Source organism: Saccopteryx bilineata, chromosome 11 (assembly GCF_036850765.1).
Source record: "Saccopteryx bilineata isolate mSacBil1 chromosome 11, mSacBil1_pri_phased_curated, whole genome shotgun sequence".
Classification (NCBI taxonomy): Eukaryota; Metazoa; Chordata; class Mammalia; order Chiroptera; family Emballonuridae; genus Saccopteryx; species Saccopteryx bilineata.
Window position 1 is genome coordinate 20,669,597 of NC_089500.1, and position 22,877 is coordinate 20,692,473.

The 22,877-nt window shown below is 36.6% G+C and overlaps 1 protein-coding gene across 3 annotated transcripts in view; it reads left to right on the forward strand.

Moving 5' to 3' along the window:
* The window catches only part of DYM (dymeclin), a 306,792-nt gene that overhangs the window by 27,044 nt on the left and 256,871 nt on the right, over positions 1-22,877 (forward strand). For all 3 annotated transcript variants that reach the window (XM_066246552.1, XM_066246551.1, XM_066246553.1), the window contains exon 3: positions 16,112-16,164. In XM_066246552.1, coding sequence (XP_066102649.1) covers positions 16,112-16,164 — 53 coding nt within the window. The remainder of the gene's footprint in view (positions 1-16,111; positions 16,165-22,877) is intronic.

The following is a 22,877-nucleotide window of genomic DNA, read 5'->3' on the forward strand; positions in this document are numbered from 1 at the left end:
CATATTCAACAATACATCTGAAAAGGTGTTAATAACCAGAATTTATAAAGAACTTGTAAAACTCAACACCAGGAAGATAAACAGTCCAATCAAAAAATGGGCAAAAGAAATGAATAGACAGTTCTCCAAAGAGGACAAACAGATGGCCAATAGGCATATGAAAAAATGCTCAATGTCACTAATCATTAGAGAAATACAAATTAAAACCACAATGAGATATCACCTCACACCAGTCAGAATAGCGCTTATCAACAAAATAACACAGAATAAATGCTGGTGAGGATGTGGAGAAAAGGGAATCCTCCTGCACTGCTGGAGGGAAGGCAGACTGGTGGAGCCACTGTGGAAAACAGTATGGAGATTCCTCAAAAAATTAAAAAATCTAACTTCCTTTTGACCCAGCCATCCCACTTTTAGGAATATATCTCAAGAACACCACATCAATGATTCAAAAGGAGAAATGCACCCCCATGTTTATGGCAGCATTATTTACAATAGCCAAGATTTGGAAACAGCTCAAGTGTCGGACAGTAGATGAGTAGATTAAAAAGCATTGGTACATATACACAATGGAATACTATGGGGTCATGAAAAGGATGGAAATGTTACTTTTTGCAACAACATGGATGGACCTGGAAACTATTATGTTAAGTGAAATAAGCCAGGCAGAGAAAGAAAAATATCATATGACCTCACTCATCTGAGGAATCTGACAAACAATATGAACTGAGAAGCAGAATAGAGACAGAGGCGGGATCAAAGGATCCAGAATGAAAGCGGACAGAGGGAAAGGGGATGATAGGCAGATAGGATGGGATTTGAGCAGAAAAGCAAATCCTGGAGGAAAGGGGGAGGGGACAGAGGAGATGTACTTGGGAACACAGGGGAGGGGAGGATGTATTCAGGAGGGGTCATTAGAATCTATGTAAACACAATAAATTAATTAAAAAATGTGATTTGTTTTGCCAAAAGGTACAGTGATTTTGGGTCAAGTGTGGAGCATGGAGGCAGTGAACATGGTAGGGGAGCATAGATTTTTGGAGCGAGACTGACTTTGTCTTGCATCTCAGCTCTACCACTTCTGAGCTTTTTGAACTTAGCAAGCTACTTCACCTCATTGAGCCTCTGGATGCTTCTGTAAAATGGAAGTCATATTACCTACCAGGTAGATTTGTGGGCAGGTTAAAACACCGTAAGTCAGGTACAGTGTCTGACTGTCCTCTTCTTTCAAGGAATAAATGCTCATTAATTTAAGAAAGAGAAAGGGCCCTGTCTTGAGAGCTAGTGTAAAATATTTGAGGGAAGAAGATAAGCAGTAGAAATTTAACCAGTTTTCTGATGATTGCTTTATCCTAGTGATTAAAAATTCTATGATTCAAAAACAAATTCTGTGATTCTTTGGAATTAACTGTTATTTTAAAAATTAGGCCAGACACTGAGTCTAGTGATATTTGTCTTTGTGCTTACACAATGCTCTTTTTATAAAGGCTACATTTTAGGAACCTAGTCCATTATGAAAATTGTATTATATATACTGAGCACTAGATGGTGCTCAAATAAGGCAAGAAAGCAGCTTTTGGCATAGTTGCTTTAACTCATTTTTCTGAGTACCAGAGTAAATGCATGTTCACTTTTCGTACCTTAAATACAGGAAAGCACAAGGAAGGCAGAAAGATAAACATAACAACAATGAGAAAGAACCATTGTTAACGTTTTGTGTGTATCCTTTGAGTTCTCTCATTTAAAAATGTTTGCATCTTATTCTATATTGTTTCTTTAACTCAAGTTTCCCTCCTGTCATTGTTTTCCTACAACATAATTATAAATGGTTGTAGTATGTTTTGTGTCTATGGATGTACGTAATTATTTAACTAATGTTGAGCTTTTTTTTCCTTGGTTTTAATGATTATATGTAAAACTCTGATGAATTTCTCGTAGCCAAGTCTTTGTGCATATCCCTAATTCTCTAAGTGGAGTGAGTTCTTAGTAGGTTTACTGGTAAAATAATCTTTTTTAAAAAATCACATAAGTCTTTTCATTATAGAAAAGTTAGAAAATACAGAAACAAAAGAGTACATAGTCTTGTGTTCTCATCTCATAGAGATAGCTACTATTGATATTTTCCTTTTTTTCTTTTTAACTAGGGAGAGAGAGAGAGAGAGAGAGAGAGAGAGAGAGAGAGAGGAAGGGAAAGAGATGAGAAGCATCAACTTACAGTTGTGTCACTTTAGTTGTTCACTGATTGCTTCTCATGTGTGCCTTGACTAGGGGGCTCAGCCTGAGCCAGCGACCCCCTTGTTCAAGCCAGTGACCTTGGGCTTTAAGCCAGCGACTTTGGGCTCAAGCCAGCAACCATAGGATCATGTTGATGATCCCACACTCAAGCTGGCAACCCTGCACTCAAGCTGGTGAGCTCACGCTCAAGCCTGCAACATCTGGGATTTGAACCTGGGTCCTCAGTGTCCCAGGTATACGCTCTATCCACCACGGCCAGTCAGGCCTGTTGATATTTTTTATATATTCTTCCATACTTTTTCAAATACATATACCTGTAGGTAGATGTGCCTTTATATTTGTCTCTCCCCCTCAAATATGAGACTACACTGTGTTACTGTTATGTAACTTTAAAAAAATTAATGGTTTATATATGATATGTTTCCTTTTTAGTAAATGTGAATAATTAAATTTTTTTTACCAAAAAAATAGTATTGAATGCCTCCCATTTGCCAGGTACTAATTTTAAAAGCTGGAGATTTTTTTTTTTAATTTTAATTTTAAGTTTATTGTGTTGACATGTTTTCAAATGTCCCACTCAATTTATCACCTCTAACCCCCGCATCATGAAGGGCCGGAGATCGTGCAGTGAACATGAGGGATGAGGTCCCTGCCCACATGAAGCTTATATATTAGTGGAGGAGTTGGACAATAAACAAGTAAAGAAATCTAAAAAGTCATATCTGGAAATGCTAAATGTAATGAAAAAAATCAGGGCAAAGTCACAGAGAGCAACAGAATGGGAACAAGTATAAGCAGATTTCTTCAGATAGGGGGTCTCGGGGGAAGCAGTGTTTAAGCAGAGACATGGAGGAAAATCAGGGTGTGGGCCATGCAGATCCTGGGGAAGGAGCAGTCCATGGAGAAGGAACACCCGGGATAAAGGACCCAAGCAGGAATAAGTTCTGCATGTTAGAGGAATGGCAAAAGCCCAGTGTGGCGGAGCAGTGAGCAAGGAAACACATTACATGGGGACATTTGGCCATGTTAAAGATTCCCTGTGTTGCCTGACCTGTGGTGGCGTAGTGGACAAAACATGGACCCGGAATGCTGAGGTCACTGATTCGAAACCCCAGCCTTGCCTGGTCAAGGCACATACACAAAGCAGCTGCTATGAGTTGATGCTGCCCGTTCCTTCCCCACTTTCTGTCTGACTGTTTTCTCTCTAAAATTAATAAATAATTTTTTTTTTAAATGTAAAGGATTCCTTATGTTGCATGGTGTTCCAGAGATGAGCATGTTTTAATGTCAGTATTTGGGAAATGAGTCTAGTCTGCTGTAACTTACCTACTCCCCTATAACATGGAAAGATTTTAGTCACATAGTTTGTTTTATTGTGGTACAATTAACATAACAAAATTTAACAGTTTTAAGCATTGATACAGTGGCATTAGGTACATCTTCAATGCTGGCTAGTCATCACCACTGTACATTTCCAGAATTTTTCATCATTTCAGACAGAAACTCTGTAGCCATTAAATAACTCTCCATTTCCCCTTCCCTAGCCACCTGGGTAACAACCTCTGGTCGATTATCTGCCTCTATGAATTTGCCTATTAGAGGTAATTCAGATAAGTGGAATCATATAATGTTTATCATTTTGTGTTTGGCTAATTTTACTTATGGTATTTTCAGGGTTTATCCGTGTTGTAGCTCATATCAGAATTTCCTTCCTTTTTAGGCTGAATAATAGTCATTTTATGTATATACCACATCACTGTTATTTTTTTATCACTTTTTTTTAACTTTAGTTTGTTGTATTTTCTAAAAAATTATTTTAAACTTCTCCCATTTCTCTTCAGCATTGTTAGGTTTGTGACCCTTTGATTTTTTTTTTCAGGGATCCTTCTTACATTTTAAGCAATGTGAACATTCAGCTAAGAGGCTTGCCTAACGTAAACATCTAGCTTAGTGTAGCAGTTATTTAGTGAGCATATACTGTGTGCCAGGTGCTGGGCTTCCTGCCTTATGAGCATTTCCTTCTTTAGTTCTCATACCCAGTCTGTGAGACAGGTGCACTGTTATTCCTCTCAGTGAGAAAACTGAGAGCTAGTGTGGTGGTCCACAGTCACAAAGCTAAAGGCTGATACATACCAGATTTAAACCAGGTTTATGTACTTCCAGAGACAGATCTATTGGCCATCATGCTACAGTCTCCAGTTGGAAGGATAATTATAGAACAAACTTCAAATAATGGTTAAACAGCTACAACATTAAATTATATGATAATCTTTGGGAAAAGAATCACCAGATTATATAATCACATTTTCAAGTGCTTTCAAAGCAATAGGTCATAGTAACAGGTATTTATTTATAATGTAAATGTAAGGATTACATTATTTATAATTAATACATGCAAGCTGATAGATAATCTGTCTATTATTTTAACCTTGCCTTGAGTGATGTGTGTCTTCTCTATTTAAGGGGAGCTGCCTGAATGATCCTTTCTGTTTCTTGATCTGTTTCCTTAGTTGAGAAACAGAAAAAGAGACTTTTTAAAAAATGTCTATTGTATTGATTTTAGAGGGAGAGGAGGGAGAGAGAGATACAAGAACATCAATCTGCTCCTGTGTGTGCCCTGACTGGGGATTGAACCAGCAACCTCTGTGCTTCAGGACGATGTTCTAACCAGCTAAGCCATCCAGCCAGGGCAGGAAAAGAGACTTTTATTGAATTAGGTCACAAGTTTTTAACTGAAAGAAACAAGTGATTGTAAGATTAAGTTTCTCTTAGAATTTTTGATGCCGGTCCCCTCTTCTATATTTTTATTCTCTTCGGCACACTTTATGTACAATTTTATTAGAACTTTCAAGTTGAAATCATCTGCTGTGTCATTGAGGTAGGCCCTCTTCTAATTTTTTCATCATAGTTTTACTTGAACAGTGACCAAAAGAGTATATTAGGCCATTTTACTAAGGGAATAAATAATTTGAGGCTTTTTTTTTTCCATTTTACCTTTTCAAATTGAGGGGCCAATAAAAGTTCAGTTTTTACATCTTGAGTCAAAAGCATGTTGGAAGATGCTTGAGTTTGCCCAGGGATGATCTCTCCCTTACTAAAAGTTTATATGGGGAGAAAATATAGCCGACTCATTTAAAACTTTAAAATAAGGGACAAGTAAGGTTTATTCCAAGTGCAACCTTCGTTCCTTTCTCACTGTGTTGGCTGGAATCTGAATTTTTAAGTCATTTTTGTCTGTTACTTTCTTGAGAAAATAAATACAATATTATTTTGCATGGTAGTTGCTGAAATATTGACACTTTAATAGATATAGTTTCTTTCATTTTGGCAGTTGAACGACAGCATATAGGACTGCCTGTGAATCACATGAATATAAATACCTTTTTGGTTCTGTTTGGTACATTAAAAGTTGCTATAATAAATTTATGTGCAGTTTTTATCCTTTGACTTTTTCCTATGAATAGGCCCTTTTAAAACATTAACATCCCTACAGTTTAACTACTGAATGGGCTAATTCTAGTTAGTTTTGTGAATGATTTCTGTAATTCTCTTTGCTAAGGTAAGGGGAAAAAAGTCTTCAGAAATGCTTCCATACTTTTCTAAATGGTTTCTTGTTGATTTGCTCAGATTGTGTTTTAAACTGAAGAGCATTATATAATTTGTCAGAGTATGAATGTTGTGGGCTGAAAATGATATTATTCATATAATGTCAATTTTGAATTTTTATGGCAAATTTTTCAGGAAAGAGGACTTAAAGCATTTTCAGTGTTTGTTTTATAAACCTCATAATTATATTTACATGAATTGTTTTGCAAATCCATGTTCAGAAATCTGTGCATAATCCTCCCAACAGCTTTCTGCCCTTCTGCATTTCATTAATAAATTTGAACTATGAAGTTTATCATCTTTTATTATTGAAATTCACAAATGAGATTGGTACGCTTAGAAGTAAAAACCAGTCGAAATTACTGAAAGCTGTGAATTAAGGAATATATAACTTAAAAAGTTAGCTTCCTGACCAAACTACAGTTTATTATTTCAGAGTGCTTACAAGAAAGTCATCTGCTTTCCCTATTAGACTTAAAATTTTTTCTTCCAGTTCTTTATCATTCACATAAATTTTACATGATATTCATCATAACATAGATGTATGACACTACTTTTACGTCTGTAAAGAAATTTCAAGTAGTTAGTGGTAGTGTGTTAGATTGATACTATGTGGGTTTGCTTTAATAAAAATGTAGCTAAATTAATACTGTTCATATGGACAGAGTATTAAACTAGAAGTTAGGTATGTTTATTTTTATATTGTGACCTTGGACAGGCTACTTAGCTTCTCTGTTTCTCTGTCACCCATACAATGAGGAACTCCTGTTTCCTCATCAACTTCAGGGTTTTTAAAAGAAATCAAATGAAATAATGAAGGTGAGAGAACTTTTAATAGTATATAGGTCTGTACAAATTGCAAGTTATATCTAATCAGCAAATTTATATGGTACAATTACTATGTTAAAGTCTTTAAACACATTTTATTTTTTGTAGAAGGGTGAATAAATCTCCTCCCTCTTGTTGAACTACTTTTCTTAAATTATAACATAAAAGTCAGTTTCAACTTGATTTTAGCCAAAAAATTCTAAATTCTAAGTTAATGGATTTCAAATCAATGAAATTCTAAGTGTATATATACTTAGCAGGAACATTTAGTTTTTAAAAATAAGTTATTTCTCTGTAGTGTAAATAATTTTTTAAAAATCTGATACATGGGAACCCAAGTAATTCTATATATTTGAGAATATGATAATAAGACTTCTTTTATGTTGCAGTGTTATAGAACCAATTGGTAAACTTTTCTTCTAAGATCAAGTATTATTCAACACCATGGCGTGGCAGTGTCTATTGGTGCCTCTTATGTTACTTAAAAGTCCAAAATGTGTACAGATGAAGAATGAGACAGATGGGTTGCTAGAAGAGAAAGAGAGAACTGAAAAGAAAAAAAATGTTGGGTGGTAGAAACTGCAGTAGGGCCACAAATAGTTCCTTCTGAGGCTGAACAGTCCTGGTTCCATTATATAGGCTAGGACACAGGCCTTCAATGAAATTATCAGCTTAAGTGTGCTCCTTCCATGTAACTCAAGTGATATTTTACCTGCCAACTGTAGTATGTCTGACTTGTTACACAAGCTACTAAAATATTGTAAATACCTCTTACATATTTTCATGTGTGACAGTTATCAGGAATAGGTATTTAGTTTATTTGATGACCCATTTTATATATTTATTTTGGTTATAGACCCTTGAACTCATACTACAGGGTTCATTTAAAATGAACTTTTTTTCCTTACCAACAAATGTTCTTGTTTATTTGTCATTTTGGGAAAACTGTTTGCTCTCTAACGGTGGAACCGTATCGAATCATGAAGGCATGCATGCTATAACACTGAGCTCTGGTCTTTTATTTTTCTTTTCATTAGTTTTCACAAACTAATGGCAGGGTTCCCCAGGTGTGGTGGACAGCGGATCTAACCATCAAGGCCAGGGTTGTTTTTCTTCTCTCCTGTCACCTTGTGAATTGTGACTGACATTTGGACATTTGGAGACATTTTCTGCCTAAGTGGCTGATATAATCACCTATTATTTATAATGGAAAAATAATAACCACAATATTTTTACTAAATATTTGCTGATTTTTTTTCATCACCACTGAACATTGCTGTATTCTCTTCACTATACCATTCTTTTGTTTTTTTAGGTTAGAGGAGGGGAGATAGTGAGGCAGACTCCTGCATGCACCCCAATCGGGATCCACCTGGCAACCCAGTCTGGGGCCAATGCTTGAGTACCGAGCTGTTTTTTAGCACCTGAGGCTGACACGCTTGGACCAACCAAGCCATCCTCAACGCCCAGGGCACGCTTGAACCAATTGAGCCACTGGCTATGGGAGGGATGGAAGGAGAGAAGAGGGGGGAGAGAAGCAGATGGTCACTTCTCAGGTGTGTGTTGATTACCAGGAATCGAACCCAGGATGTCCATACACTGGGCTGACTCTCTATCCACTGAGCCACTGGCCAGGGCCCACTATTCCATTCTTTAAGTTAAAGCCAGAATTGTTTGTCATGCCTGAGGATTGTTATGTGGAGTTTAAATCCAAAGAAGTTGTAAATTCTCTGTACAGTAGTTCTTGATGTACCCCCACCCCCCATGTCATATAATACAGAAACTGACTGCTCGGTACAATGAAAGAACTTTGGTGGCACTAAATAGAATTTGTTTTAAATTTATAGTGGCATGGTAATAATTTGCCAGTTATTACATCCTTTATGAATTCCTCTCTGTAGGCCATTTTAAAGGGAAAAATATCTGTCTTTTTTATAAATTCTTATGCTTGCTTACTGTCAACACAAACTTTTTTGAGTATAAAGATCACTGGATTTGGTGTCAAAGATCTGGGTTTAGCATTTTGCAAATTTAGGAATTATGTGTGAGCTCATAAGCTACAGTTACGCACTTTTGGTAATTGGTTAAGTCTTTCTGGAATGTAATTTGCAATATTCATCAGAACAGAAGTGTTCATTGACCTAGCAGTATCACTTCTAGAGTTTATGTTAAAGAGATAATTAGATGAGTTCAGAAATATATGTAGGAGAATATACATGTATAGATGTCCATTGCAATGTTTGTGATAATAAATTGCTAACAATTTATATGTCCAGTAAGGAGATTGAATACATAAACAAATAAAAATGGTGCATCTGCAGCTGGAACAATATACAGTCATTTAAAATAATCATATGTTTATAGACATTGAAAAAGATGCACAACATACTAAGCAGTTAAAGCCAGTTTAAAGCCATTTATAAAGCATTATTCTGTTCATGCAATATCGTATATATTGTGTATTTTTAAAATATGTATATTTTTGTAACTCTTGTATAGATTCTATAGCTTTGTTTGTGATTCAGTTTTTTTTAAATTTTATTTATTGATTTTACAGAGAGAAGAGGGGGGAGTGGAACAAGAAGTCTGAACTCATAATTGCTTTCCTTTGTTGTTCATTGATTGCTTGTCATATGTGCCTTGACTGGTAATAGGTAAGCCCAGAGTTTCAAACCAGCAACTCCAGCATTCCAGGTCAATGCTTTATACACTGTGCCACCATTGTCAAGGCTTGATTCAGTTTTTTAAACTTGTTATTTTGCAATAACTATAGAATCACAGGAGATTGCCAGAAATGTACAGCGAGGTCCCTTGCATCCTTCATTCAGTCTCCTTCAGTGATATCTTGCATAACTATAGTTCAGTATCAAAATCAGGAAACTGACATTGGTACAATCCACGAAAGTTACTAAGATTTCAGCACTTAATTATACGTGCACTCATTTGTGTGTGTATATGTCCTCTGTATAGTTTTATCATATGTGTAGACTTATGTAGCCACCAGAATCCAGGTATTGTTTCCCAGCAAGGCTCCCTTGTGTTTTCCCTATATAACTACACCCATTCTACCCCCCCCGCCCCCACCTCTAACCCCTAGCAGCTGCTAATCAGTTTCCTATCTCTGTAATTCTGTTATTTCAAGAAAGTTATATAAATGGAATAATACAGTATGTCACATTTTGAGACTGGCTCTTTTCACTCAGCATAGTATCCTTGAGATCTGTTCAGGTTGCTGTATATCCTCAGTAGTTCATTCCTTTTTATTGCCGATAGTATTCTATGTTGTATATGTACCGCAATTTGTCTAAACAGTGGCCCATTGAAGAACTTTTGGGTTGTTTCCAGTTTTTGGCTATAATGAATAAAGCTGCTATGAACCTTTGTGTACGGGATTTTGTATGAACATACGTTTTTATTTCTTTGTGATAAATGCCCAAGAGTACAATTTCTGGGCTGTATGATAAGTGCATGTTTAGTCTTACACAAACTGCCAAACTTGGTGTAAAGCGGCCATATCATTTTACCTTCCCATCAGTAATGTATGTGAGATCCAGCTTCTCTGCATCCTGGCCAGCATTTGATGTCACTTTTTAAAAAAAATTTTAGTTTGATAGGTGTGTAGTGTTACTTCATGGTGGTTTGAGCATATCTCATTTTTACAGTAATATAATATAAAGACCATTTCCTTTTAAAAATGAAACATATCTAGATTTAATTTCTGTACTGCTACTTATTAAAAGTTCCTTAATACTAAGACGTTTTGCTGAGTGCATAAGGAATACTGATTTCCTTTGTAATCCTAGGGTTATGTTTTGACCATAGTGAAACATTATGTAAATAAAATCAAAGCAGATCACCTACAGTTGTTTAATACAGCTGTTTTCAGTTATTTCAAAGTATAAAAGTACTCCCCAAATTACTAAATTATGTTTTATATTTCCTTTCTGTTCCATGAGGGTGAAGACTGGCAAATTACTTGTAAGAAGTATTGATGAATAAGTATATGCAAACTTGAAAGTTTGGTCTTTGTGATTTTGCTGTATTGTTGTTGGATGAGGGAACTCACGTTTATTGAGCTATGTGATGGGCACTTTCCATATATTGCCACATAGTCCTTACAACTCTCCTATGAGTTGGAGGCATCCTGTGTCCCTTTTAAAGACTGAGGACACTGAGGTTCAAATTAAGTAACTTGGCGAGGTCATGCCAATAGGAAGTGAGAAAGCTAAACGTAAGTTACGTGGCTTCAGAATCTGTACTCTTTCCATTATACCAGGAGTGTACATTGTTTTCAGTAATAGGCCACATGATTGGAAATCCATGTGCCAGTGTGCATGAGTTTGTTACTTGATGATCATGGTTAAGTTGAGAGGTAGTCCCCTTGGTGTTTAAATATTGTCTGGTGATGCAAGGACATTTCATATTCCTGTTAATATGCCTTCCAAGTGTTCCAATTTGGTATATAACTTTAGTAGAACTAAACTAGAATTTTTAAAGATTATGTACTTGACTGTGTTCTGCTCTAATAACTGTTAGTGGTTTATCAAAGTTTGCCGGCTCAACACTTGGTAGTTGTGATTGATTATAGTGGTTGTGATACAAGGTTAGGCTTTATTAAATGCACCATACTGGCATTATTATTAATTTTTTTTTTTTTGGCTGAAAATCTCAAGCTGTTTTTAGCCAGGGTAAGACATGAAACTATTGTATACCTGGGCACCTTGCTCTGCTTTAAGGGTTCTGTTAGTGTGTGTTTTTGAGTCTGTGCTTATTGGCTTCCTGTTTTATAAAATCCAAACTCCTTAACATGGCATGAAGATTCTTCACTCTTTTGCTCTATTTTATCTTGCCAGTTTTCTCTGCTAGCTACACTTTCTAGTTACTTAACTTTATCATGATGTATGTTGGTGTACTCAGCAGAAGTGGCATAAATTACTTTGATTATTTGAGATATGATTTTGAAATAATTCAGCTGTATTATTGATATTCATTGGGGAATTTGATCATGAAAGCTCTCATAGAAGCATGTTGAGAGTATGAGGTTGAGGTTAATGACAGATCTCTTCCTCGGGAGGTTTTGTTCTTGAAATCAAAGTAAGAGAGAGAACAGACTTAGAATATAGCCCAGAGATGGCAGTGAACTTCCCTATAGTTATGAAAAGAAAATTTATTTTTAATTTATTGTGTAGACATTAGTTGTGAAAATTTTAATAACTACTTCTTTGCTGAATTATCTTCTGGTAAATCCATGGAAGGTTCTTAAAACTGGAATAACCCCAAGACTGGTCTCAGATTTTCTTGGTGTGTGTGTGTGTGTCTGTCTGTCTCCTAGGCATAGTTCTCCAGTCCCATAGGTTTCACTGTTCACTTGGGTGTTATCAGCAAAACTGAGGCTCCTGTTCTGTGACTCCCATCTGTTTATGCTGCTGCTGTAATAATATAGTGGCCAAGCCCTGAGAAGGAGGAGCCTGGCCCACACCTGGTCATTGTATCGTTATGTTTATCTAGAGTTAGTTCACTTAGCACCACTGTGTGGTGCTAATTTATTTAATCTGTATTGGTATGAATATTTGACTGCTGCCTTTTTGCCCCTCTTTTATATGCTTCTAGTGCCCCAAATCTGCCTTCAGAAACAGCATTGAGTTTCTAATTGTCTTGGAAACATTGGCATATTCCGTGGTACCATTTTAGTCTTATTTACTGCAAATGATGATTTGTTAGTTGCCTGCTGCCAGAACATCTGAGCTCATTTGTTTAACTAAAGCAGTGCTGTGCATAGATGCCTATAACACGCAGCAACAGTTACCAACCACCCCAGTTGCTTGCCACTTTATTTTAGCTCTAAATCAAGCAAATGGGAAAGAAGATTATTCTTAAAATGTTCCAAGAAGTTTAGAAAATTGGAGGATGGAGAAGTGGGAGGAAAGGAATTCTATTATAACAATCAGTATGTTCCTTTTAGCAGTTGTACCTGGCTGATTTCCTTTGTAGCAATAAGTAAGGCTTCAGAGTGCAGAAATCGCAGGGATACTGCAGCAAACAGCTTTGTGAATCCTTTATTTGATAGGTAATTACCAGGTGATTGTCTTCTGGCTAAGCCACTGTACCAGGCATGGGCAAATGAGGCATTTTCCCTGTTCTCACGGAGTTTCTAATCTGGGCACTCCAGGTGTTTCTGACCCAAATGGTGAGGAGGCTGGCATGATGCTGTTTCAGATTGTAGCCATGTATGTGTAGGGGACCCAGGCCAGACTGGACCTAATTACGGAAGGGCAGGTGCCGGCTGGCTCACCACCAGAGGGAGCTTCCTAGAGAGGTGGGATAATTCTAGCCTTTCCAGGTCTCTTCATCCTTGAAAGATCAAAATGTCAGACTGCTTAAAAAGTTATCTTATTTTATATTTGGAAGCAAATGAATGTTTTAAAAAAATATTTTAATAAAAATCTAAACTTAGGGGCAGACCTTGCCTTGACAGCTGGAGAGTGTCGAGTGTTTCTTGAAGAACAGGGAAATAATTTTGTCCACTGATAGTGAAGTGTGTGACATGCATTCACTCAGTGCATTTAATTCAGTGCTTGCTTTGTACTAGGCTGGGAATGCTATGATGAGCAAGGAGCTCACAATCTAGGGGGCATAGACAGATCATTGGGCAGTCTTGCTAGTGTGTGCTCAGTTTTTTTAGGGTCAGAAACCAGACTTGTCACCTGGTCTTAGGTAGTTAAAGAAGGTAGCCTAGAAACAGAGGCAGCATCTTTCACAGAGCCCAACATGTCCTGGGCATCCAGATAGTATTTGTTAAGTCAGTGGTCCCCAACCTTTTTTGGGCCACGGACCGGTTTAATGTCAGAAAATATTTTCACGGACTGGCCTTTAGGGTGGGTCAGATAAATATATCATGTGATCGACACAAGCGTCAAGAGTGAGTCTCAGATGGATGTAACAGGGAATCTGGTCATTTTTAAAAATAAAACATTATTCAGACTTAAATATAAATAAAACAAAATGATGTAAGTTATTTATTCTTTCTCTGCGGACCGGTACCAAATGGCCCACGGACTGGTACCGGTCTGCGGCCCAGGGGTTGGGGACCATTGTGTTAAGTGAACAAATTTAGAAGCTTTTAAAAGGTTCCAGCCACACGTATATAATTGAAGCTCTTGGTTCCAGCCAGCTTTGAGAGTGATATTGACTGAAGACACTAGAAGCATCAGTGAAACAATTTATTCACATGGTCCAGTTATTAACCTCATAAAACTCTTTACAATCTTTTGCATTTTATACCTCTTTGCTTTTTTTTTTTTTTTGCCTGGGTAACCAATAAACATTAATTTGTAGTTCCCACTTCTTGCCAACTACTAATGTGCTTTATTAAATCTGACCACAGTGATTGATTAATTAGAACCTTTTGATTATTTAACAGAAGTCAATTTAATTTAGCATCTGCCAGAAAGAGGGGCTTTATGTGATGAAGAGTCAGGGGGTGTTGATAGAATCCAAGACCAGAATACATGCAGCTAGGCTTTGGGAAGAACAGGTCCCACGAGTCAGGAGATCAGCAAGAATCCTCAGAGGCCTTTCTGTTTGTTGCTGCTCCTCTCCGCAAAGCTCTTTCATTCTGTTTCTTACTACCCAGCTTTCTCTGCTTCCTAGTGGGTGGAGGATGGCTTCCTATTACCCTCAGCTTTGAATCCAAGGTCCAGCCATCGGAAAACCTGTCTTTCCATCTCAATTCCAAATTTCCCATGACTTTGGTGTGTCTTACATTAGGTCTATCCTTGACCCAGTCACCTATGGCCAGGGAGTGGGTGGGATCATGCTGAGCTTGCCTGTCTGCCTTTGCTCACCCCAGAGGGATTGTGGGAAGGTAGAGGAGAGAAATAGCAGGACAGCAGACAATGATGTCATGAGGCATACAGACACTCTAAAAATATCTGATGCTTGTAAACACTTTATGTAGATTATTTCTAGGTTATTTTGACTAAAAACTTTTTAGGCCTGACCTGTGGTGGCGCAGTGGATCAAGCGTCGACCTGGAATGCTGAGGTTGTCTGTCAAAACCCTGGGCTTGCCTGGACAAGGCACATATGGGAGTTGATGCTTCCTGCTCCTCCTCCCTTCTCTCTCTCTCTCTCTCTCTCTCTCTTTTCTAAAATGAATAAATAAATAAAAATAATTTTAAAAAAATAAAAACTTTTTAATCTTAAATGAAACTTAAAGGTTTAACTTTGAAAAGATTTATCTTTTAAAATTTCAATGTAATTTGAGATTCTTAAGGTAATGGCATATCCACTGAAGTAATTAGATGGTCTTAGCTTTGTTTTGTGACCACGTAGATGCTTTTTACTGTCTTGATTGCAGGAGAGAGGTTCTAGGGCAGTTCTAAAAAAATATGTGAGACATTCATGCAGTTGAGAGTTTTGTAGTAGCCACATGAAAAAAGGGAAATGAAACAGGTGAAATTAATAATAAATTTCATTTAACCCGGTAGATCCCAAATATTATAATTTTGTGAACATAAGGATTAATAATGAATTATTTGCATTATTTTTAATCTTTGAAATCTAGCATGTATTTTCTATTTCAGTACCCCTCAATTTGGACTGGCCATAGCTCACACCGCATGGTTAGCATGCTGGACAGTGGAGTGCTCGCAATGGGTAACACAATCAGTGTTCTCCCACAGTTTTTCTAGAATGTTCTTGTCAGATGCCTTCATCCTTAAGAATCCTTTTTTTTTTTTTTTTCAAACAGCAAGAGCAGGGGATTTTTAAGGCAGCTATGGGAGAGTTGCCCGTTCAGAGGATTTGCTGTGCCACATGTATTAGGAGAAAAGAGCATATAATTTTTAACCCAGTCCCCAGACTAAAGCTGGTTCTTGTTCTTCCTACATCTCTGATTCCTGGAATGTTGAACTACTTGAAAGCCTTAGTTTGTCTGTTTATATTTCTTTTTTTCCTCTCTTGATTTCACATTATTAGAATGGATGTGTGGTTAAGGACAGAAGGCAGCTTTTCTATGGCTACTTTAAAAATCCCCATCTCCTAAACATAATGGCACTTTTTCTAAATAAGTGTTATCCCATGATCAGTACTGTCCTTAGAAATGCACAGATGGGGCCCTGCCTTCTGCTTCGTACTTTGGAGTACCTCTGGAGAATTTTTCTAAGTCCCCCCAATTCATTCTTCCCCCCTTTCCCAGGGTCTGAAAAGAAGGGTGCTCTAAGCTCTTCTCTTTTATGAATCTCATATTGAGAATTATAGTAATTTTTTTAATTACATTGAAAATGGAAGCTTCATTTTATTTTGCTGATTTTATTATTTACTGTATACCATATTTTCTTCTAAATTATTTTTCTCTTCCTTATTTTTATATAATCCTTTAATTGGTAAGTATGTATATATTTAGTGTTGTAATTATTAATTATTTTCTTCTGTCTCTCCAGTGCTGATTTGAAACTTTTGGAGGAGGCAACTATTTCAGTCTGCAAGTCTTTAGGTACGTGGGGAAAATAAGCATGTGTGTTTGTGCGTGCGCACGCATATGTATGCATGTGTGTGGGGGCATTTATTTGAACTTTTCTGTTATAAATCTTGATAATGTAATAGTGTAATATTAATTGAATTAAAAAAGGGCTATATTCTTTTTTTTAATTTTTTTAAAATTTATTGATTTTATAGAGAGAGGAGAGAGAGGAGAGAGAGAGAGAAAGAGAGAAAGGGTAGAGGGGGGAGGAGCAGGAAGCATCAACTCCCAATGTGCCTTGACCAGGCAAGCCCAGGGTTTTGAACCAGTGACCTCAGTGTTCCAGGTCGATGCTTTATCCACAGCGCCACCACAGGTCAGGTAGGAAGTGCTGTATTCTTGATGACAACAATAATAATAGTGATAATTACATGTACTTCTATTTATGGTACTCATTGATGCCACTAGAATATACCATTCAGTCATTAGCGATAAGACGCATGCTTTGTTAATTTGCAGTAATGATAATAGACTTTAAGTTGTAGATTGTCTTTCAGTTTATTCTTTCTTCTGAATTTTGAATAACAGAGATAAAACAAAAATTAAGTTAATTTGGTTGTTGCATGGACATTAATAACGATGTTTTAGTAAAGCGCACGGGCTCTGGAGTGAGTTTATGATGTTCATGTCAGCTCTGTGATTTATTAGCTGAGCCTTAATTTCCTCATCTAAATTTCAGGATTCTCATGAATAAAAGATCAGGTAAGATATGGAATGTCCTGTATAATTTCTAGTATCTTGTCATTATTCACCATTTTTATCAACAAATGTCATTTTTTGGGGGTCTTATTTTGAAATGTTTTATTTTCTTTATTTTCAAGTTGATAATTTGAAACGAATATATAAATATATGTTTTTGAAAATACAGATAATTATACCTACAGTGTGTTGTTGCTTTGAAAATTAGAGACACAGCATGTGTTTGTCAAATGTCAAGGGAATAGGAGTTTCTTAAGAGATAATGATATTCTGTTTTTAAATCAAGCTATATAGAAAGAAGATTGAAATCTTATCAAGCATTTTCTCTGACCACAATGGCATGAAACTAGAAAGCAACCACAACAGAAAAACTGAAAAATACTCAAACACTTGGAAACTAAACAGCATATTATTAAATAATGAATGGGTTAACAATGAGATCAAAGAAGAAATAAAAAACATTCCTAGAAACGAATGACAATGAGCATACAACAACTCAAAATTTATCGGACACAGCAAAAGTAGTACTGAGACAGAAGTTCATAGCATTGCAGGCATACCTTAAGAAGCTAGAAAAAGCTCAAATAAACAACTTGACCCTGCATCTAAAAGAACTAGTAAAAGAACAGCAAGTAAATCCCAGAAGTAGTAGAAGGAAGGAAATAATAAAAATCAGAGTGGAAATAAATGACATAGAGGCTAAAGAAACAATACAGAGGATCAATGAAATAAGGAGGTGGTTCTTTGAAAAGGTAAATAAGATCAATGAACCTTTAACCAGACTCACCAAGAAAAAAAGAGAGAGTATTCAAATAAAATTAGAAATGAGAGTGGAGAAATAACAATTTATACAACAGAAATACAAAGGATCTTAAGAAAATATTATGAAGAACTGTATGCCAAAAAATTAGACAACCTAGATGAAATGGACAGATTCCTTGAAACATATAATATTTTAAAAATCAATTGGGAAGAATCAGAAAACCTAAACAGACCTATTACAACAAATGAGATCGAAATAGTTATCAAAAAACTCCCAACAAACAAAAGCCCTGAGCCCGATGGCTTCACAAGTGAATTCTACCAAATATTCAAAGAACTAACTCCTATCCTTCTCAAGCTATTTCAAAAAATTCAAGAGGAAGGAAGACTTCCAAGCTCCTTTTATGAGGTGAGCATAATTCTGATTTCAAAACCAGGTAAAGACAACACAATAAAAGAAAATTATAGGTCAATATCCCTGCTGAATCTAGATGCTAAAATCCTCAACAAAATATTAGCCAACCGGATCCAGCAATATATGAAAAAAATCATACATCATGATCAAGTGGGATTTATTCTGGGAAGGCAAGGCTGGTACAATATTCCCAAATCAATCAATCAATGTGATTCATCACATAAACAAAAGGAAGGAGAAAAACCACATGATAATTTCAATAGATGCAGAAGAAGCATTTGATAAAATCCAGCACCCATTCATGATCAAAACTCTCAGCAACGTGGGAATACAGGTAACATACATCAACATGATAAAGGCCATCTATGACAAACCCACAGCCAACATCATACTCAATGGGCAAAAATTAAAAGCAATCCCCTTAAGATCAGGAACAAGGCAGGGGTGCCCCCTTTCACCACTCTTATTCATCATAGTCCTGGAAGTCCTAGCCACAGCAATCAGACAAGAAGAAGAAATAAAAGGCATCCAAATTGGAAAAGAAGAAGTAAAACTATCATTATTTGCAGATGATATGATATTATATATAGAAAACCCTAGAGTCTCAGTCAAAACACTACTGGACCTGGTCAATGAATTCAGCAAGGTGGCAGGATATAAAATTAATACTCAGAAATCAGAGGTATTTTTATACACCAACAATGAATTGTCAGAAGGAGAAATTAAGGAAATAATCCCCTTCTTCATTGCAATTTAAGAGTAAATTTAACAAAGGAGATTAAAGACTTGTACTTGGAAAATTATAAAACATTGATAAAAGAAATCAAGGAAGATACAAACAAGTGGAAGCATATACCGTGCTCATGGTTAGGAAGAATAAACATCATTAAAATGTCTATATTACCCAAAGCAATTTATAAATTCAATGCAATACTGATTAAAATACCAATGACATACTTCAAAGATATAGAACACATATTCCAAAAATTTATATGGAACCAAAAGAGAACACGAATAGCCTCAGCAATCTTGAAAAGGAAGAATAAAGTGGGAGGTGTCACACTTCCTGATATCAAGTTATACTACAAGGCCATTGTACTCAAAACAGCTTGGTACTGGCATAAGAACAGGCACATAGATCAGTGGAACAGAACAAAGAACCCAGAAATAAACCCACACCTTTATGGACAACTGATACTTGACAAAGGAGGTAAGAGCATACAATGGAGTAAAGACAGCCTCTTCAACAAATGGTGTTGGGACAATTGGACAGCTACCTGCACAAAAATGAAACTAGACCACCAACTTACACAATTCACAAAAATAAACTCAAAATGGTTAAAAGACTTAAGTGTAAGTCGTGAAACCATAAGTATCTTAGAAGAAAACATAGGCAGTAAGCTCTCCGACATCTCTCGCAGCAATATATTTGCTGATTGATCTCCACAGGCAAGTGAAATAAAAGACAGGATAAACAAATGGGACTATATCAAACTAAATAGCTTTTGCACAGCTAAAGACAATAAGAACAGAATAAAAAGACAAACTACACAATGGGAGAACATATTCGACAATACATCTGATAAGGGGTTAATAACCAGAATTTATAAAGAACTTGTAAAACCCAACACCAGGAAGATAAACAATCCAATCAAAAAATGGGCAAAAGAAATGAATAGACAGTTCTCCAAAGAGGACAAACAGATGGCCAATAGGCATATGAAGAAATGCTTAATATCACTAATTATTAGAGAAATACAAATTAAAACCACAATGAGATATCACCTCACACCAGTCAGAATGGTGTTCATCAACAAAACAACACAGAATAAGTGCTGACGAGGATGTGGAGAAAAGGAAACCCTCCTGCACTGCTGGTGGGAATGCAGACTGGTGGAGCCACTATAGAAAACAGTATGGAGATTCCTCAAAAAATTAAAAATCTAACTGTGTTTTGGCCCAGCTATCCCATTTTTAGGAATATATCCCAAGAATACCATAGCACTGTTTCAAAAGGAGAAATGTACCCCCCATGTTTATGGCAGCATTTTCACAATAGTGAAGATCTGGAAACAGCCCAAGCATCCATCAGTGGACGAGTGGATTAAAAAGTATTCCATAAATACAATGGAATACTATGGGGACAAGAAAAAGAAGGAAATCTTACCTTTTGCGACAACATGGATGGACATGGAAAGTATAATGTTAAGTGAAATAAGCCTGGTGGAAAAAGAAAATATCATATGACCTCACTTATGATATTTATAAGTGGAATTCAGTGAACAATGTGAACTGAGGAATGGGATTGAGACAGGGGGGAGATCAAAGGGACCAGAGGAAAAGAGAACAGAGGGAAAGGGGATGATAGGATGGGATAAAGCTGAATGGAAGAGGGGAGGGCGCTCTGGGGAGGAGGGCAAAGGAGATTTGAGGGGAATATAGGAGAGGGGGTATGCAGTCGGGGCAACATTAGAATCTATGTAAACACAATAAATTAAAATCAATTAAAAAAATCAAGCTATATAGAAAAGCTCCATGTAAACTTGGCTAATTCCCATATAAGTTACTTTGCCAAAGTCTTTGATGAAATATTTTTTCTTTTTAAAAACAAATTATGTTGGTAATGATGAGGTCTTATTATAGTAGTTGCATTGAATTTTAAATTTTATTTTATTTTATTTTTTTACAGAGACAGAAAGAGAGTCAGATAGATAGGGACAGACAGACAGGAACGGAGAGAGATGAGAAGTATCAATCATCAGTTTTTCATTGCGACACCTTAGTTGTTCATTGATTGCTTTCTCATATGTGCCTTGACCATGGGCCTTCAGCAGACTGAGTAACTCCTTGCTCGAGCCAGAGACCTTGGGTCCAAGCTAGTGAGCTTTGCTCAAACCAGGTGAGCCCGTGCTCAAGCTGGCGACCTCAGGGATCTCGAACCTGGGTCCTCCGCATCCCAGTCCAACGCTCTATCCACTGCACCACCACCTGGTCAGGCGAATTTTGAATTTAAAACCACAGATTAGAGAATTTTGTGCTAAATAGAGCTGACTTTCAAACACTGTGTCCATTAATAGACAAATGGATAAAGAGGAGCTGTACATATACAGTGGAAAATTACTCAGCCATAAAAATGAAATCTTACTATTTGTGACAACATGGATGGACTGAGAGTATTAGGCTAAGTCAGTGGTTCCCAACCCCCAGCCATTTGGTACTAGTCCACAGAGAAAGAATAAATAACTTACATTATTTCCATTTTATTTATATTTAAGTCTGAACGATGTTTTATTTTTAAAAAATGACCAGATTCCCTCTGTTCCATCTGTCTTGTCTCGGTCACGTGATACATTTATCCGTCCCACCCTAAAGGCTGGTCCGTGAAAATATTTTCTGACATTAAACCGGTCCGTGGCCCCAAAAAGGTTGAGGACCACTGGGTTAAGTGAAATAAGTCAGAAAGACAAATACCACATGATTTCACATATGTATGGAATCTAAAGTACAAAATAAATGAACAAATAAAACAAACAATTTCATAGATACAGAGAATATTTGGCTGGTTGCCAGATGAGTGTTGTTGGGGAGATGGATGAAAAAGTAGAAGGGAAAAAAAAATTAAGGAAAAACCTTATGTGACAGTTTGATACCAAAGAAACTCTGTAGTTGCTTCACTTTAGTTGTTCATTGATTGCTTATCGAATGTAAAGGATTTTATGTAACAACGATACCAATGCAGTTATGATAATATTGGCTTTTAAGGTGATCTTGGGTTTTATAAAAATAACTTTTTAAACTGGAAGTAATATTTATTCACTATATATAATACAGTAAGTATTAAACTGTAGAAAAAGAAAAGGTAGTAATTGCTCATAATTTTGCCATCCTGACATAGCCATTGTTAAATGTTTGTGTAATGCCTTCTATTATTTATTTTTGGATATACATTTACATACCATCTACAAACACACCATTATTTTAATCTGTATTTTTCACTTGTCATATATTAAAGTGTGCCATTATATATTTAAAAATACTTTTGGAAATAGCAAGAAAAAAGATGCCAAAAAGTCCAACAAGATAGTGGTAAAGTTAAAATAAAAACCTTCCCAGGCCCTAGCCGGTTGGCTCAGTGGTAGAGCGTCGGCCTGGCGTGCAGGAGTCCCGGGTTCGATTCCCGGCCAGGGCACACAGGAGAAGCGCCCATCTGCTTCTCCACCCCTCCCCCTTCCTCTCTGTCTCTCTCTTCCCCTCCTGAAGCCAAGGCTCCACTAGAGCAAAGTTTTCCCCGGGCGCTGAGGATGGCTCTGTGGCCTCTGCCTCAGGCACTAGGATGGCTCTGATTGGGGCAGAGTGATGCTCCAGATGGGCAGAGCATCGCCCCCTGGTGGGCATGCCGGGAGGATCCCGGTCGGGCGCATGTAGGAATCTGTCTGACTGCCTTTCCTTTTCCAGCTTCGGAAAAATACAAAACAACAACAACAACAACAAAAAAAACAACCTTCCCATATTAAACAACACAGGAAATCTTTACTAATCTTTTATGAGAAGATTTTTTATCAGAGTATTTTCTGTGTATTTATTTATATGCACAATTTTGTGTAAGTGATATTATTTATATGTTGTTTTCAATCAGCAGTATTTAGGAACTTCTGTTCATGTCAATAAATATAAACATCAATTTTAAAGGCTATGTGGATATACAAAAATTCTTTTTATTGTCTGAAAATACTTTCATTTTTTATTGACTTTTGGAGGATCTGTTTACTAGGTATGGAATTCTAGGTTGGCATTAATTATTTTTCCATTC